The following is a 19,828-nucleotide window of genomic DNA, read 5'->3' on the forward strand; positions in this document are numbered from 1 at the left end:
GGCATTTACCATCAGTGCTCTGGTGAGTGTTTATTACCTAAGTGAGAGGCCTCATGCGGTGTGGTGACGGGTCCAGCAGATTGGGTTTGGATTTCACCTTTTAACCCAAGCGGGGCAACAGTTTGGACACTCGTATGGTGTTGTAATGGACACCTAAAGGCACAAGAGGTGGAATACATCTAAGAAACGCTGATAATGCCGATATATTTTCTATGAAGATTGAAGGCATATAATTATAAGACACATTTATTGTGAAGCACTACTATAAGGCCAAATATAGCCACTACAATGTAATACAGTATATACTTAAAAACTGAACACAATAATAAGAGGACACTTATGGCGCTTTTCCACTGCATGGAACCGAATGGTTCGGCTCGCTTTTGTGCTTTTCCACTGCTGGTACCGCATGGTACGGTGTAGGAACGGTTCGGTACGGTACGGCTGCGCTTTTCCACTGCATGGAACCGAACAGTACGGCTCTCAAAAACAGTACCATCTCGATTGTGGTTCCAAGAGGTACCATACCCGGTACCATATCCCACAATCCTTTGCATGCAGTCACTACTAGCCACTGATTGGTCAGAGAATCCCACCCACCCTGTTGTTATCCAACCCACTTAACTTTAGTACTACTTTAGTGGAAAAGCAAACCATACCGTACCGTACCGAACCGTTCCAACACCGTACCATGCGGTACCAGCAGTGGAAAAGCAAACCGGGTCAAGCAGGGCCAAGCAGGGCCGAGTAGAGCCGAGCCAGTACTTGCAGTGGAAAAGTGCCATTACTTCCTGTTATAGAGGATAGCTACCCTTAAAGGAGTTGTAAAGTCAGAAGGTTTTTTTTATTCTATGCATTAGAATAAAAAAAAAAAACATTCTATGTGTAGCAGCCCCCCTAATACTTACCTGAGCCCATCTCTGCCCAGCGATGTCCACAAGTCCCTCGGCCATCGGGGACTCCCCCTCCTGATTGGCTGAGACTCAGCCGCGGCACCATTGGCTCCTGCAGCTGTCATTTAAAGTCAGTTCGATCAGGAGGAGGGGGCATTACAGCAGCTCCATGTCTGAATGGATACACGGAGCTGCAGCTCGGCTCAGGTGCCCCCATAGCAAGCTGCTTGCTGTGGGGGAACTCAATAGGAATGAGGGGGCAGGAGCAGCAACACGGAACCCAAGAAGAAGAAGAGGATCTGGGCTGCTTTGTGCAAAACCAACTGCACAGAGCAGGTAAGTATAACATGTTTGTTATTTTAGGAGTAAAAAAAAAAAAACGAGACTTTACAATCACATTAAGGCTGTCAAAGGAGATTGATTCTGCAGGGTGTCACGAGTGGACATGTCAAACTGGTACTTTTGGGGTCTACTTGCATACCTCCAAACTATTTGAATTGGGAAGCAGAGACTTTTATTAACAAAAGTATGTAGGCATAGGACACACCCCCTACCACACCTCCATAAAGGAGCATTATACAAAAAAAGCGATTAGTTAAACCCACAAGTGTTTTTTCTTTACCACTATTGTTCCTTTTTACTGGCTTTTAAAATTTACAAATGCAGCAATTTGGAAATTGGATGAAAGGTTTAGCACCGGGAAACACTTTTTGAAAGATAAAAAGTGCATTTTAGATCAGAACAAAACGAAGGACAAATGAGGAGGAAAGAGGGACAGAGGGACTTTGTTCCAAATCAGGGACAGATGGCGCTATGTATACCTGTGCAGCTAGAGTTGTTCCAGAGGTTGCTAGGGGTTCCTTAAGTAGCGAGCAGTAGTAGATTAACCTCCTAATTTATGGTACCTAGGTTCCGGGGCCATTGCTTAACAGAGCCAGAGGCATGGGACCAGTACAAAACCATTGACACCAATTATTTTTATAACATTCCAACAGGTTACATGCCCACTGACCTCAATGTACCAGGGCATTTCTGATCATCAGTGAAAAAAGGACCTTCTTCCACTAGTACTCAAGGGAGATATAAAAGACATACAGTCCATCCAGGAAGGAATTCACAGCGCTTCACTTTTTGTTATGTTGCAGCCTTTTTCCAAAATAGATTAAATACATTTTTTTCCTCAAAATTCTACAAACAATACCCCATAAGGACAATGTGAAAGAAGTTTCTTTGAAATCTTTGCAAATGTATTAAAAATAAAAAACAAAAGAAATGCATGTACATAAAGATTCACAGTCTTTGCTCAGTACTTTGTTGAAGCACCATTGGCACCAATTACAGCCTCAAGTCTTTTTGAAAATGATACTATAAGCTTGGCACGCCTATTTTTGGGCAGTTACTCCCATTCTTCTTTGTAGGACCTCTCAAGCCCCATTAGGTTGGATGGGGAGTGTCGACACACAGCCATTTTCAGATCTCTCCAGAAGATGTTCAATCAGGTTTAAGTCTGGGCTCTGGCTGGATCAATGAAGGACATTCACAGAGTTGTCCCATAGCCAATACTTTGATATCTTACTGTGTGCTTAGGGTCATTGTCCTGTTGGAAGATAAACCTTTGCCCCAGTCTGAGATCCAGAGCGCTCTGGAGCAGATTTTCATCAAAGATGTCACTGTACATTGCTGCATTCATCTTTACCTCAACCCTGACTAGTCTTCCAGTTCCTGCCACTGAAAAACATCCCCCAGCATGATGCTGCCACCACCATGCTTCACTGTAGGAATGGTATTGGCCAGGTAATGAACAGTGCCTTGTTTCCTCCAGACATGACGCTTGCCATTCAGGCCAAAGAGTTCAATCTTTGTTTCATTAGACCAGAGAACTTTGTTTCTCCTGGTCTGAGAGTCCTTCAGGTGCCTTTTGGCAAACTCCAGGCAGGCTACCATGTGTCTTTTACTGAGGAGTGGCTTCCGTCTGGTCACTCTACCATACATGCCTGATTGGTGGAGTGCTGCAGAGATGGATGTTCTTCTAGTAGGTTCTCCTCTCTCTACAGAGAAATGCTGCAGCTCTGTCAGGGTAACCTCTGGGTTCTTGGTCACCCCCCTGACTAAGGCCCTTCTCCCCCAATCGCTCAGTTTGGCCAGTTTGCCCGCTCTAGGAAGAGTCCTGGTGGTTCCAAACTTCTTCCATTTAAGGATGATAGAGGCCACTGTGCTCATTAGGACACTGAATGCTACAGACATTTTTCTGTACCCTTCCCCAGATCTGTGCCTCAATAAAATTCTGTATCAGAGGTCTGCAGACAATTCCTTGGATTTCATGGCTTGGTGTGTGCTCTGACATGCACTGTTAACTGTGGGACTTTATATAGACAGGTGTGTGCCTTCCATATCATGTCCAATCAACTGAATTTACCACAGGTGGACTCCAAGTTGTAGAAATATCTCAAGGATCATCAGTGGAAACAGGATGCACCTGAGCTCAATTTTGAATGTCATGGCAAAAGCTGTGAATACTTAAGCCTCGTACACATGCAACGATTGTTGGCCGTGAATTTTCAGCCAACGTCCGATCGGCCGATTTTCGGCTTGTTAGTATGATGCTTCCGACAATTGACTGCGACTTTTCGGCCGAATAAAATCTGGTGTGCATGCTATAAAATTTTTGTTGGCCGTCAACAGAACGGCCGATTTTCCGTCAGTCAGTACAGATTTCGGCAGACAAAAATCAGATGAGCAAGACTGGGCATGCTCAGAGAAGAAAAAACACACGGAAAGTTAACCAGCACATGACATCACTTCTGAAGTTGGTTGTTGTTGGCCGAGAAAATTCGTGTGCAGTCTAGAGCACATTTCAACCAACACAACAACACTGGACAAAAGACGGCCGATAATCGTTGCGTGTGTACAAGGCTTTAGGTACATAGGATTTTTTAGTTTTTTAATTTTTTGGGGAAATTTTGCAAAGATTTCAAACAAACTTCTTTCACATTGTCATGATGGGGTATTTTTGTAAAATTTTGATGAAACGTGGAAAAAATGAAGCGTTGTGAATATTTTCCGGATGCACTGTACATTACAAAGCAGCACAATCTGGGCTGGCTGCTGTCTGGTCGCAAACCACTGTTATATATCATGTTTGCTTCATTACTGTATATTATACTATATTGCCTTACATTGACTGAGTTCGCATGACACCTGTTTTGAACAAATGCTTTCCTTAACTCCATTTGTATGAATACTTTAGGTATAGCACATTCACAGCTAACCAATCATGCTAATGTGATGTAGATATATTTTAAGTAGTTCCCTAAGATCTGGAAAATTATTTCAATGATTTCTCTTGGGTAGAAAAGTTTTGAAAGACTCGTGTAGCTGGTGAGATGACTATATGTGATGTCATAGAGGGATTCTGTAAAAAAATATTTTTAAATGTATGTATATGCCAAACTATTGTGCTAAACCAACTATTGTGCTTTTTTGTAGGTTCTAAACCTGACCATGGAAAGGCTGGCTATTTGTTTGCTGATAATAAGCACATCTGCAAAGGCCATGATGTGCCCTAAGAGATGTTCCTGTCAGAATGTCTCTCCATCCTACACTATCCTTTGTACCAAGACCGGCCTTCTATTTGTGCCCCCCACCATAGACAGGAGGACAGCAGAGCTTCGACTCATGGACAATTTCATAACCACTCTTAGAAAGAAAGATTTTGCTAACATGACGGACCTCATTCACTTAACACTCTCGCGAAACACCATTAGTCAGGTCATGCCTTATGCATTCTTTGACCTAAAAGGGCTCCATGCCTTGCATTTGGACAGCAACAGGTTAACTTTTGTCAATGAGGAACATTTTAAAGGTTTACTCAACCTCCGACATTTGATCTTGAGTAACAATCAGATCCATTACATAGCTCCGGGATCATTTGATGACTTTATTGACACCTTGGAAGATCTGGACTTGTCCTACAACAATCTTGTTGAAATTCCATGGGAGACTATTGGAAGGCTTTCCAGTGTTAATACAGTTGGTCTTGATCATAATCTAATTGAATATGTTCCAGAGGGAATCTTCTCCAATCTCCATAAACTGGCCAGATTGGATATGACCTCTAATAAACTAAAAAAGATCCCACCAGACCCATTATTTTCTAGGATTCCAGTTTATGCCAAATCAAAAGGATCTCCCTTATCATCATTGGTGCTCAGCTTTGGTGGGAATCCTCTTCATTGTAACTGTGAACTGATGTGGCTTCGGCGACTTACTAGAGAGGATGACCTGGAAACCTGCGCCTCACCCCCAGAGCTAATGGGTAAATATTTCTGGTCAATAAAGGAGGAGGAATTTGTTTGTGAACCTCCTATGATAACTCACCGAACTGCCAAGCTCGAAGTAATGGAGGGAAAAAGTGTCTCATTAAAATGCAAAGCAGTAGGTGACCCTGATCCTTACGTAAGATGGATCTCCTCTGACGGGAAACTAGTATCAAATACCACTAGAACTATGTCGTTTGACAATGGGACTTTGGATATTTTCACCACCAGGTTCACAGATCGGGGAAATTTTACCTGCATTGCATCCAACGCCGCAGGGGAATCAACTGCAAATGTGGAGCTAGTAGTCAACCAATTCCCCAACCTTGCAAACAGCAGCAGCTATGAGAAGGAAACAGAGTCAGGGCTTTCTGATATCCTGACGCCTGCCAAGTCTAGCATTCCATCCAATGAAACTAAATCTCTGCATGATAGGAAGGTTGTGGTTGCAGAGTTGACCTCATCCTCGGCACTCATCCAATGGCCTCCCCAGAGTCACATCCCAGGGATAAGGATGTACCAGATTCAGTACAACAGCTCATTAGATGACATCCTCATTTACAGGTAATTCTGCTCAGCTAACAGCAAAATCCAAATGGCTAGAAAATAACTCTGAAGCACTGCAGGCAGATGTGTTAATGACTACAGTATCATTTTAAGGGTTAGAGTTAGAGACTCGTTAGTCAGAACAAACCATCTGATTTAGAAAAACAAGTGTAAAGGAAAGGGGATTTTTCCCACAACTTTTTCTTTTCTGCATATGCTGTATGATCTGATATTGTGAACACATGGGTGTGCTTGTCATCTCTTTAAAATGTTTAAAGTAAAACCGATGTACAGTAAACCCCCCTCCATTGCGGGGGTTACGTTCCGGACCCAGCCGCGAAAAGTGAAATTCCGCAAAATAGAAAAACCCTATTAAAATGCATTGTAGGCATGGTTTATTTACTGTCACTGTACGTGTAGAAGCATTTTAAGGTCTTTAAACACACTTTTAAAACAATAGAAACTCATTTAAACACATAAAAGATACTTAGAGACATAGCAAGAGCTATGGAAAACACAAAAATATTTCACTTTTAATGATTTATATAGTAAAATAACATTACAAAAAGAACGCAATATACCGGGACCGCAAAACTGAACCGCGATGGAGCGGGGGTTTACTGTACTCTTTTTATTAACCAGAAAAGTCTCTTCTTTAGGCCTGTCAAATTTGGTTTTCCCATAATACTAGGGGTCTTAATTTGGGCAAAGCCCTGACTAGCTGAAGTTTCCCCTCCCTGTTCAATGAGAGTACTTCAATGGCTAATAACTTAAGTACACTTTTATTTGACAAAGACAGGTGGGCGGAGGTTAGCAGTCAGGGATGTCAATACCCCCCTAGTAGCCAACCTAAAATGACCAAAGACATATTAATTTTTTTTATTTAACCTGTGGACTAAATGAAAAAAAAAAAAAAAAATGAACAGCTTCCCCATAAATGTTATGTAACACAAATGGACAAATCTCCTGCTGCAGCGATCATATTTTGTCACCCAACCCTACTGGCTGTCAAAATACCCAAACATCTGATTGGGTGCAGCTACTGCTCAGCTGACAACTTCCGCCTGCTTTCTTTAAATTTTCCACCAAAGGATATCAGGTGATGGGTTCCAACATTGCCACCCACTATGCAAATTTTGTCTGATTCTTCAGGAACTGACCGAAATTTGTAAAGCACAATCAGAGAGGACAACAGAAGAGATCTTTCTGGTTAAATATTTCAATCAGACAGTGCTTTATATTGCCCCGTGTAAATCTCACCTACACTGTGAGATGAAACTTTACACTGTTGGCTTTATTGGTGCAAAGTTAAATGGAGAGACAGAAGCAGGTGCTCAGAACTGGGGAAATTGATTGGGTTTTCTTGGAAACTGCTCTACTTTTGTTCGTTTTTGGTGTACCAGTTTTCATAGACCGGTGTCTGTTTCCTGTTATTGCAAAGATGCCAGTAGCTTACAGTGTCAAACGTTATGTTTGGTATTAAAATGATTAGCTCTGCATAGGGGAAATGTTTGATTATTATTATTACTAAAGGTATTTATACCACACCGACAATTTACACAGTGCTTAACGCAATGTACATTCACATTAGCCTCTGCCTTCAAGGAGCTTACAATCTAAGGTCTTGCATTCATACACATACTATGGTCAATTTAGGATAGGTTCACATCTATGCAGTTGTGGATGATGTGGTTTTCCAGAGCATTTTGCATTCTTGATTTTTCTTTTCTCCTTAACAAACTGTGAATAGCCGGTTGTTAAGGATTGGGCAGCTATTGCTTCCTTAACAACCGATGAGTCATCAGCTGTCAGTGGGATTCCCTGCTGACAGCTGAATGTAAAAAAAAGAGTTGCCAGCAATAAAAAAAAAAAGGGAAAAAAATGGTGTGGGGTCCCCTCCCTAATCCATACCAGGTCTTTTGGGTCTGGTATAGATTTTAAAGGAAGAAACCCACACCAAATTTAAAAAAATGTGCTCCCCCCCCCCCCAATCCATAACAGACCTTTATCTGAGCATGCAGGCTGGCAGGCGAGGAAAGTGGGGGGGGGCAAGCAAGCAAGCACTCCCCTCCTGAACTATACAAGGCCACATGCCCTCAACATGGGGGTGTTTTGGGGCAGGGGGCCCTCTTCACCACAATCCTGGCTGGTGGTTGTGGGGGGTCTATGGGCAGGGGTGCTTATCGGAATCTGAACCCCCAGATCCCACCCCCCAATGTGAGTATGGGGTGCATAGTACCCCTACTTATTCAAAAATAAGGTGTAGGTGTAAAAAAAGGACAGCGGGCAGTTTTTGACAAAACATTTATTTAAAAAACAAACATTCTAAAAAATGTCCCCCGGTGTAGATCCATCATCAATCACCCTGCCCGCCACCATCACCAGCCCAAAAAAAAATAAATAAAAAAAAAAAGGTCCACCATCTGAAGGTTCTTAAATAACTAAGGGGCAGGGACACCCGGTGACGTCACTTGACACCCAAAAAAGTGTCAAAAATAAATAACACAGAAACTGTTTTTGGCAAGTTTTAAAAAAAAAAAAAAAAAAACAATGTCACCCAAATTAAATCGATCATCAATCACAATACCACCACCACCAAAAAACAAAAGACGAAAAAAGAAAAGATCCACTCCCGCTCTGACCCAGCATGCCCCTGGCAGACCATGTCACAAGGGGGTGGGGTCACCCCCTTGTGACATGGTCTGCCAGGGGCATGCTGGGTCAGAGCGGGAGTGGATCTTTTCTTTTTTCGTCTTTTGTTTTTTGGTGGTGGTGGTATTGTGATTGATGATCGATTTAATTTGGGTGACATTGTTTTTTTTTTTTTTTTTTAAACTTGCCAAAAACAGTTTCTGTGTTTATTTTTGACACTTTTTTGGGTGAATGATTAGGGGTATAATGTACCCCATACAAAATGGGGGGGGGCCTGGGATCTGGGAGACCATTTCGTTAAGCCCCCTGCCCACAGACCCCACAACCACTAGCCAGGGTTATGGGGAGGAGGCCCTTGTCTCCATCAACATATGGACTAGGTGCTTTGTAGTAAAGGCAGACCCCCCCTGCCCCAAAGCACCCCCCATGTTGAGGGCATGTAGGGGGGGCACTCGCTCGTCCCCCACATTTCTTAGTCTTCCAGGCTGCATGCTCGAACAAGGGTCTGGTATGAATTTTGGGGGGACCCCACACCATCCTAAAAACTATTTGGCATAGGGTTTCCCTCAAAATCTATACCAGGATTAGTAATGATTGGGGAGGGACCCCGCGCCGTTTTTCTTTTTTTACTTTTTTCTTACTTTTTCTTTGCTGGCACTTCTGTTTTTACATTCAGCTGTCAGTGAGGAACCCCACTGCCTCCTACTCCTTAACAACCAGCTATTGACAGTTTAGGTAAGGAGAAAAAAAAAACAAACCACAAAATGCATGTAAAAATAGATTTTGGTGCTGGTTCATTGAAGTCTATTATACGCAAAATGCAGTCTGCTGCGGGAAAAAAGTTTCTGACCCTTTCCAAAAACGCAGTGGCTGAAAAACGGATAGATGTGAATGTGTGCTATAGGAAACCATGTTAAATGGACTGGAGTGCGCTTCTGCAAACTGAAAAACCCACTAAGGCCCCTTTCACACTGTCCGCTCCGTCGGCGGACTCCGTTTTTCTCATCGGGGGGATCGATCCGCTGATCCCCCACTGAGCAGGCGGATGGCAGTTCCGTCTCCGCTCTGTGTCCGGAGACGGAACTGTCAGGTCCCCGCTGTCCTCTATGGGGGAATCGGATGAGAACGGACTGCCCTTCTGATCCGATCCACCAGACGGATGGAAAATAGGGTTTTCATCCGTTCGGATTTGACGGACAGGATCGGATCAAATCGCAGCAGGTGTCAGCAGACATTTCTCCGCTGACATCCGCTGCCCCATAGAGATGCATACAGCATTCGTTCAAATCCGCCCGGAAAAACTGACAGGCGGATCTGAATGGTCCGCATGTGTGAAAGGAGCCTTATAAACGCATAGGTTTGAACCAAGCTTTAGACAGGAACCAATTAATCTTCCAGCATGTGTTTGCAGTGTGGGAGGAAACCAGAGCCCTGGAACTGGAGTAGCACAGGTAGAACATGCAAACTCCATGCAAGTGGTGTTCTGATTGAAATCATAACTGAGGGTGAAATAGTACCAACTTTTATTGAAAAACCTTAGTTAACCTTAACTTGTTTTTGTGGAATCCCATTAACAAATTGAGAAATTGCAGATAACATTTGTGCTTTTGGTATCACAATGAAAACCTTTCTGCTGTCTTTTTGCTTTCAAAAAAGGGAAAAAACATCCACAGTGTGTTGGCTATCACAGACCACCTGGAAGTCGAAGATAAAATATGCATGCATTTTAGACTGCTTTTTAACAAGCCTCTATCACTGGTGGACAAAGATTTAAAAAAATGTCAGGTGCTGCAAAGATTTCACAAGAAAACACCAAGAAGTGAGGGAGCCCCATCAATACTTGGCTATTGGGCGCTTTGATTTTAAATGACAAGATTAGGTTAAGAAATTCAGTTTTGGGTAGACTGACATTTTATGAAGCAAAATAAAAAGGATAATGGGCTCAAAAACTAACATGAGGCAACAGAACTGAACAAGTCTAATTTAGGAAACAAGAACCTGAGCGTGGTGACTAAATTAGAGATCCAAGGGTCCAGATGGAATCAAATCTGCCTTAATGGTTCCTTATCCAATGCTGCCAGATATTCTTGGAAGCAGATTTTGTTGACTGTACCTAGAACTAGGAGCCAGAAGAGGGTTGGAACTTGCCAGTTATTTGGAAGGTATTATCACCTTTATTTAAATAAAATGCTAATCAAATGTGTTTTGCTTTTCCGAATATAAGCTCTAAAATCATTTATTGCAAAAATCTGTCCATCTGCAAAGATCTTCCTTGCTTTTTGGTACAATGTCACAGAATAAGGCTGCATTTGCTGCTGTGGAAATTTCTGAATTTGGGAATGGGATGGGTGGATCATGGCATGATCTGAATTTGCTCAGATTCTGTTCACACATAGAAGGCTGCAGCTATGTGTGCAGTACCTGTGCTTTACAGCAACACCTGGTGTATATGCATTACTTTCATGGATGAAAGTAGTAGATTTTATACAAGCGACTAACTCCAGCCAAAACTTTTTATTTAATTTTGGATAGAGCAGGGATGTGTCAGAGGCTTTGCCAGGTTTATATTGCAGTCTGCATCCATACTAGAAAGGTCTTCCCTCATTCGCTGTCAGGACAGGCAACAATATGAAATCTCCAACCGAGACAAAATCATATCTTAAAGTGGTTTAAAAGGCAGAAGATTTTTACCTGAATGCACTCTCTGCATGAAGGTAAAAAAAAAAACTTTTGTGTGTGCCCCCCCTTATAAAGTGGGTACGGAAAGTATTCAGACCCCCTTAAATTTTTCACTCTTTGTTATATTGCAGCCATTTGCTAAAACCATTTAAGTTCATTCTTCTTCCTCATGAATGTACACATAGCACCCCATACTGACAGAAAAACACAGAATTGTTGACATTGTTGCAGATTTATTAAAAAAGAAAAACTGAAATATCGCATGGTCCTAAGTATTCAGACCCTTTGCTCGGTATTTAGTAGAAGCCCCCTTTTGATCTAATACAGCCAGGAGTCTTTTTGGGAAAGATACAACAAGTCTTTTACACCTGGATTTGGGGATCCTCTGCCATTCCTCCTTGCAGATCCTCTCCAGTTCTGTCAGGTTGGATGGTAAACGTTGGTGGACAGCCATTTTTAGGTCTCTCCAGAGATGCTCAATTGGGTTTAAGTCAGGGCTCTGGCTGGGCCATTCAAGAACAGTCACGGAGTTGTTGTGAAGCCACACAGTTTTTGTCCAGGATATCCCTGTACTTGGCCGCATTCATCTTTCCCTCGATTGCAACCAGTCATCCTGTCCCTGCAGCTGAAAAACACCCCCACAGCATGATGCTGCCACCACCATGCTTCACTGTTGGGACTGTATTGGACAGGTGATGAGCAGTGCCTGGTTTTCTCCACACATACCGCTTAGAATTAAGGCCAAAAAGTTCTATTTTGGTCTCATCAGACCAGAGAATCTTATTTCTCACCATCTTGGAGTCCTTCAGGTGTTTTTTTAGCAAACTCCATTAGGGCTTTCATGTGTCTTACACTGAGGATAGGCTTCCGTCGGGCCACTCTGCCATAAAGCCCCGACTGGTGGAGGGCTGCAGTGATGGTTGACTTTCTACAACTTTCTCCCATCTCCTGACTGCATCTCTGTAGCTCAGCCACAGTGATCTTTGGGTTCTTCTTTACCTCTCTCACCAAGGCTCTTCTCCCCCGATAGCTCAGTTTGGCCGGACGGCCAGCTCTAGGAAGGGTTCTGGTCGTCCCAAACATCTTCCATTTGAGGATTATGGAGGCCACTGTGCTCTTAGGAACCTTAGGTGCAGCAGAAATCTTTTTGTAATCTTGGCCAGATCTGTGCCTTGCCACAATTCTGTCTCTGAGCTCTTCAGGCAGTTCCTTTGACCTCATGATTCTCATTTGCTCTGACATGCATTGTGATCTGGAAGGTCTTATATAGACAGGTGTGTGGCTTTCCTAATCAAGTCCAATCAGTATAATCAAACACAGCTGGACTCAAATGAAGGTGTAGAACCATCTCAAGGATGATCAGAAGAAATGGAAAGCACCTGAGTTAAATATATGAGTGTCACAGCAAAGGGTCTGAATACTTAGGACCATGTGATATTTCAGTTTTTCTTTTTTAATAAATCTGCAACAATGTCAACAACTCTGTGTTTTTCTGTCAGTATGGGGTGCTATGTGTACATTCATGAGGAAGAAGAATGAACTTAAATGATTTTAGCAAATGGCTGCAATATAACAAAGAGTGAAAAATTTAAGGGGGTCTGAATACCCACTGTACTTACCTGAGCTTGTTTGTGATTCAGAGCTGTGCCCCAGGGCAGAAGCTCTCTCCACTCTCTCTCTCCCCTCATTGAACAGCCTTTGGCTCCCATCCCACTCAATCACAGTCAGTAAGGGGAGGGGGGGTAGAGCAGAGCCAAGCTCTGTACATTAATTTAAACAGGGCGCAGCTCAGGATTGAGCTCACACATAGCAAGCCGTTTGCTATGGGGCATTCAGTCGGGGGGAGGAGCCAGGAACGCCAGTGAGATACCCCAGATTAGGAGAATCAGGACTGCTTCGAGTAAAGCACAGAGCAGCTAAGTATGTGTTTGTAAACCTATTTTTGTTAAAATAACAATTACTTTATTTGTACGTAATTAGGGGATTGGAGGACCTTAATTATGAAGAGCGTCTGCAATCGCTTGATTTAGTCTCCCTGGAGAAGAGACGCCTGAGAGGGGACATGATAACAATTTATAAATATCTCAATGGTGATCTCGACATAAAAAAAAGCTATTCAGTCGTAGAGAGTGCATGAGGACTCAAGGGCATACATTGCGATTAGAGGAGAAGCGTTTTAACCTCAGGCAACGTGGGGGGTTCTTTACTGTTAGAGCTACAAGATTGTGGAATTCTCTGCCACAAGAGGTGGTTTCTGCGGGAAGTATGGTGGCTTTCAAAAGGCTCTTAGGCGTACATCTCAAGGATCAGAACATTCAGGGGTATGTGAGATGATTACGGCCACACACACCTAGACAGGTTGAACTGGATGGACTATTGTCTTTATTCAACCTCAACTACTATGTAACTAAGAACACAAGAATTGGTTCTCAGGTCATGGGTTATCTGCCAGTAATTTTGGATAATTGGATACTAGCAAAAGCTTTGCTGGGACCTTTCCCAGTATATTCATATAACCCTTCCCACACCTTGAGGTTCCAGTATTTGGTAATGACCCACTTTTCCTGTTGGAAATCATTTTTTCTAGTTTTCACCAGTTTTCCTTCTTTCTTCACTTCTATTAAAATGTGACTGCTTATTGCCTTTTGGTTCTCTTGCAGTTTCCAGATTGGTTACCCTTGATGTATAGAACATCTGGGGATCAGTACCTGGACCTGCAAAAGGGGGGCAGCCTTTAACACATGCTTCAGGCACTGGATCATGTGTTTGCCACTCATCCTGGTCCGTGGTGCAACAAGTGAGTTAGCTGCAGGGTGCTATACAGTTCGCCGTGGTCCATTCCTATGGCGCTTAAACCCTGAAGACACCTTCTAAGATATGCCCACCATAACAAGTGAAGCCTGGACCCTTAATGAGACAAGTGATGTGGACAAAGTAAGACAGGGTTTCCTTTTACCTTTACATACTGGTTCCTGGCTATACATGTCTTGCTGGATCGTTTACTTTGAACTGTAGTACACACTACCCTTTCCTTTACCCTATTCTTTTATCCTCCAAGACAAACCACAGTGCTAGGCACAGAAGTGGTTTTGAAGGCACGGGTTACGTTGTAGTCTACACTTTGGGTGTGGTAGCTATTATTGTCTTGGTTTTTCAGTGTTCTAGGTAACGTTTGGAGGTCTTTTTTTCCACCTCACTATTGGCAGTTCCTTTCTGGCTAGTGACAGAGTGCCTACAAGGTTTATGACTGTGTAGTTTCGGTCACCATCTTCCACCAACAACAAAAGCTGATCTTTTACGCTCTCACTTGTTGCCTAATACTTCAGGGAAACAGCTGCAGGAACTTGGTTAACACCTAGAATATTGTGATTCCTTAATAACAGACATGCTGAAACCCCTCAAGTCCATATACATTCCATGAGCACCGTCGCAGGAATAGATCCTCACTTCAGAATTGTGGTTTACAGGCGATTAGAAGCAGGAGCAAATGAAACAACTAGCGAGAATCCCACAGCAGACTCTGAGGCAACTGCAAGTTCTCTTGAATTGACAGTTCCCATGTGCTGGAGCAAGGTTGTGCACGGACCCCACTCTATCCCTCTGAATCATGCTGCCTCAGACGTGCAACATGTGGCCAGTCTTACTAAAGCTGGATACACACTATACAATTGTCTTTAGATTTTTTCCTTTAGATTTACCAAAACCATATAATATGAGTTCAAACCTAAACACTTTCGATTTGTATGCAGTCAGGCAGGGCCTTTCACTACATAGTTGAAGGTAAATCTAATGGAAATCTAACAACAAAATTTGTACAGTGTGTATCCAGCCTGAAGCAGAATTTTCTGCAATTATGTCTGATCTGTCTGTCTATATATCACCACTTCTGTAAATAGTAGGTGCTAACCGTTGTAAAAGCTCTTCTGCCTCGCCTCTCCCTGATTAAATTTATGGGCTACAACTTGAATTGCCTAGGGCAGTGGTCCTCAACTCCGGTCCTCAGGGCCCACTAACAGGCCAGATTTTAAGTATTACCTTGGAGAGATGCAGACTAGAGTACTGCAATCACTGAGCAGCAAATGATATCATCTGGGATGTATATCAGTTATCTTGCAAACCTGGCCTGTTAGTGGGCCCGCTGGCCTAGGGTACCTACAGAAGGCAAAGGGGACTCCTACATAGTAGAAGAGGCTACTGAAGATTTTTAATCACATACATTTATTGAAGTTTATTCTGGTTGTGGCATGCTGACTGTATACAGTGGGCTCATTGGTTGAGGCAGTGTGTACTAGTATCTGGCTAGACCCACCTAGCTCTTTTCAGCCTCCACCTACTCAAACAAGCACAAAAAAGACAGAAATTCCTAGAAAGCAATTATCCAATATAGCGCATTGGATGATTGGTAGTAACAAAGGTTGAGGTGAAAAAAGCTGGAAAGTTTTAGTTTATAGTTGTGTAACATTTTTGGCAGTGCAGATTGAATAAGTAGTTTCCTATTCTTGATCAAGCCGGTTGGGCTGTCCCAGCTCTTTAGAGGGTTTTTATCCCTCCTGGCATTTTTGTTGCCTTGTACCTTATAGAAACAGAATTAAAAAAGAAACAGACTGTCCCCACTGTGGATTCTTGCATTAGCTAATCAATCTATTTCTTAAGAGCACCCCCCCCCCCCTCCTTTTTACAGATTCAGTTGAAAGGCATTTGGAGACTCTTTTGAAGTCTTCCTGTACTCTGGCAGGTCCAGTCCCTGCAACTGGCTATTATCCATTGCCAATACTATGGCAAACTGGAATGGAGAGTTCAATAGTGACCTGTCTCCTGTTATACAGTATATAATCCTATTATTTCTGCAAGATCACAGTTCTTTCCCTATGGTCCCCTATTTTGTGTAGATGCATTGGAGAGTTTTCACCAAATCTCTATATTGTCCCTGCTTTCTGTGCATATGCACACCGTTTTATGGCTTTGCGTTTGTTCTGGTAAGCCTTTTGTGCATGCCTTTTGAAGGTGAGGACCTCTTTGGAAAATCCCTTAAGGAATACATTGAGGCAGTTATGGAGGGATGGGGTTCTTACCCCATCATCCACAATTACACTTCCTGATTGACATATCCACCTCAACCTTATGTGTACGATCTGTTCATCCTCCCCCAGGTGTCATCATCTATTTTGCATCTATCCTTTCATAGCAGATCCTCCACCCCTAAGCCCACAAGACCTGCTCAGAAGCCTTCTTCACGCTAAAGGTTTATCTCTATTCTTGGAGATGGAAGGATGTCTACTGATGTTTGCTTCAGCTTGATACAGAGACTCCCTAGCCTTTTAAATTCACCCTGTCTTAGGAGAGGTACACAAAATCTATTTCTGTCTTCTCTCTTTTCCTTTCTACTACCCGTTCCTACTTCCTTCTTTACAAAAAGCAGACAGTTTTCTGCAACTCCTTGGAACTTTACAGTCAAAAGGGGTGGTCATCATCTTCAATTTCAGGAAAAATCATAAAGATATTGCAAGTCCTACACAGGGACCCTTGTCTATTTACAGAAACATGCCCCATCATGTATGGTCTCCTTTAGGCCTGCCACTTCATCTACTGCAATAGCTGCCTTGTCTTCTGTAGACATGCCACTCTATCTCTTATATGAGAGATTTCCTATTTTCAATAGCAAACACAACTTAATGGGTTATACAGGGAGTGTAGAATTATTAGGCAAATTAGTATTTTTGAGGATTAATTTTATTATTGAACAACAACCATGTTCTCAATGAACCCAAAAAACTCATTAATATCAAAGCCGACTATTTTTGGAAGTAGTTTTTAGTTTGTTTTTAGTTTTAGCTATTTTAGGGGGATATCTGTGTGTGCAGGTGACTATTACTGTGCATAATTATTAGGCAACTTAACAAAAATCAAAGATACAGTATACCCATTTCAATTATTTATTTTTACCAGTGAAACCAATATAACATCTCAACATTCATAAATATACATTTCTGACATTCAAAAACAAAACAAAAACAAATCAGTGACCAATATAGCCACCTTTCTTTGCAAGGACACTCAAAAACCTGCCATCCATGGATTCTGTCAGTGTTTTGATCTGTTCACCATCAACATTGCGTGCAGCAGCAACCACAGCCTCCCAGACACTGTTCAGAGAGGTGTACTGTTTTCCCTCCTTGTAAATCTCACATTTGATGATGGACCACAGGTTCTCAATGGGGTTCAGATCAGGTGAACAAGGAGGCCATGTCATTAGCTCTTCTTCTTTTATACCCTTTCTTGCCAGCCACGCTGTGGAGTACTTGGACACGTGTGATGGAGCATTGTCCTGCATGAAAATCATGTTTTTCTTGAAGGATGCAGACTTCTTCCTGTACCACTGCTTGAAGAAGGTGTCTTCCAGAAACTGGCAGTAGGACTGGGAGTTGAGCTTGACTCCATCCTCAAACCGAAAAGGCCCCCACAAGCTCATCTTTGATGATACCAGCCCAAACCAGTACTCCACCTCCACCTTGCTGGCGTCTGAGTCGGACTGGAGCTCTCTGCCCTTTACCAATCCAGCCACGGGCCCATCCATCTGGCCCATCAAGACTCACTCTCATTTCATCAGTCCATAAAACCTTTGAAAAATCAGTCTTGAGATATTTCTTGGCCCAGTCTTGACGTTTCAGCTTGTGTGTCTTGTTCAGTGGTGGTCGTCTTTCAGCCTTTCTTACCTTGGCCATGTCTCTGAGTATTGCACACCTTGTGCTTTTGGGCACTCCAGTGATGTTGCAGCTTTGAAATATGGCCAAACTGGTGGCAAGTGGCATCTTGGCAGCTGCACGCTTGACTTTTCTCAGTTCATGGGCTGTTATTTTGCTCCTTGGTTTTTCCACACGCTTCTTGCGACCCTGTTGACTATTTTGAATGAAATGCTTGATTGTTCGATGATCACGCTTCAGAAGCTTTGCAATTTTAAGAGTGCTGCATCCCTCTGCAAGATATCTCACTATTTTTGACTTTTCTGAGCCTGTCAAGTCCATCTTTTGACCCATTTTGCCCAAGGAAAAGAAGTTGCCTAATAATTATGCACACCTGATATAGGGTGTTGATGTCATTAGACCACACCCCTTCTCATTACAGAGATGCACATCACCTAATATGCTTAATTGGTAGTAGGCTTTCGAGCCTATACAGCTTGGAGTAAGACAACATGCATAAAGAGGATGATGTGGTCAAAATACTCATTTGCCTAATAATTCTGCACTCCCTGTATTTCCCAACAATTCAGACATCAATGAAGTCCTATATGGCAGTTCTACAGGCTTTCCCCAGGAAATCGTCTAGCATCTCTAATTCACTGATATTCATCAGTTACCCACATTCCAACCTCTAGATTGGGTGAGCCGCTTTTGCATTCTCTGTAATTTGTTATGTGAGGTGGTTCTAGTGTGCTGAGAGAGAACCCTTTTCCAGGACATGTTCCAATTCCTCATCCTGCAGCTTCCTATTTATAGAATTGCCAACCAGCTACCCTTGGTACCTGCAAACCTTCTGTCTTGTATATCCCCTTCCTAACACCCTGCCTCTTGCAATTCCAGTGCACTCTCCTTTGCAAGAACTTTTATTCTTTTGCATCAAAGGTGTGCAGGTGGGTTGAACACCACCAACGTTAATCTTTTTAACACCTTGAGCACCGTAAACCATAAGCACCATGAAAACTGTAAAATGACATACAATACATTTGTTTACAGTGGTCACCAAAAAGGGGATTACAAGGTTGATTTTAGTTGTCTGCATACATATCTAAATTACATTAAACATCTAAAGAAACATGACTATATGTACAAGGATTTGGATTATCTATAGCATATTTTTAACTAACAACATGGACACAATTTATGTCTAAGAACATATATACTTTTATAGATAATGCACTTTTACTGCCTACCTCGCTCTGTTTGCCAAGGGGTGCAACTTTAAACCTTAGAAAACCTCCATAGCAATCGCCTTCCCATGAGGTGCTGCTGACATGCTTTGCATATGAATTCTGAGTCACAGAAAGCCTTCTCTTTGAACTAGAGGAAGGAGGAGTGGTCTGATGATTAAAACATTCCCCAGGGAAACAAGAGGAAGGCAGAAAGGTTCCACCTGGCAGTAAGTGCTGAAAAAGGTTTAAAGTGATAAGCGGACAGTTACACCTGTATCTACTACTACTGAAACTCTATGTGTATGGTGGATGCTGCTCACACACTTCCCGTACGTATGCTGAATTAAAGTAGTAAATATGCGGCGCTCCCCTAAATTTAGCTTCCTGATTGAAAATGGTACGATGCTACTCCTAAAGTAAACATATATTCCGCAAAACATTGCAATACAAAAAGTGTAAATAACATTTCACACAAATGTGAGTGGTTACTTGCCTAAAAAGTCCTCTGTAGTAACAGAATCTGTTTTTCTCCAATGCTCCTGGAGACTTTAATTCTGCCTTGGCTCACCCTTTTTTTTTTTTTCTTGGGAGCCCCCTCTTTTTTTGTTCTTTTCATGTGGACAAAGTATCCTGAAAGTCAGTCCTTCTTGCTTCCCTGGGGCTCCTCTTCTTGTCTTCTGTGAGAATGTAATTTTCCCGTCCTGCTTTGAAGACATGGTAATTTACAATTCACCTTTTGGGTGGGGTCAGGACTGTCATCTATAGCTGCCCTATCACGTCTTACCTTGAGAATGGACCCCTTCTCTGTTTCCTCAAAGACCCGTAGACAAGCA

At 42.6% G+C, this 19,828-nt stretch overlaps 1 protein-coding gene across 1 annotated transcript in view; it reads left to right on the forward strand.

Annotated features, from left to right (window-relative positions):
* LOC309559727 (leucine-rich repeat and fibronectin type III domain-containing protein 1-like protein) overlaps window positions 1–19,828 on the forward strand; it is a 947,847-nt gene that overhangs the window by 824,297 nt on the left and 103,722 nt on the right. The window contains 1 exon segment of the mRNA XM_082263145.1: window positions 4,380–5,773. Within this exon segment, the coding sequence (XP_082119271.1) occupies window positions 4,395–5,773 (1,379 nt within the window). The 5' untranslated portion in view covers window positions 4,380–4,394.

This window comes from Pelophylax lessonae, assembly GCF_965119305.1.
Source record: "Pelophylax lessonae genome assembly, chromosome: 7".
In the NCBI taxonomy this organism is placed as follows: Eukaryota; Metazoa; Chordata; class Amphibia; order Anura; family Ranidae; genus Pelophylax; species Pelophylax lessonae.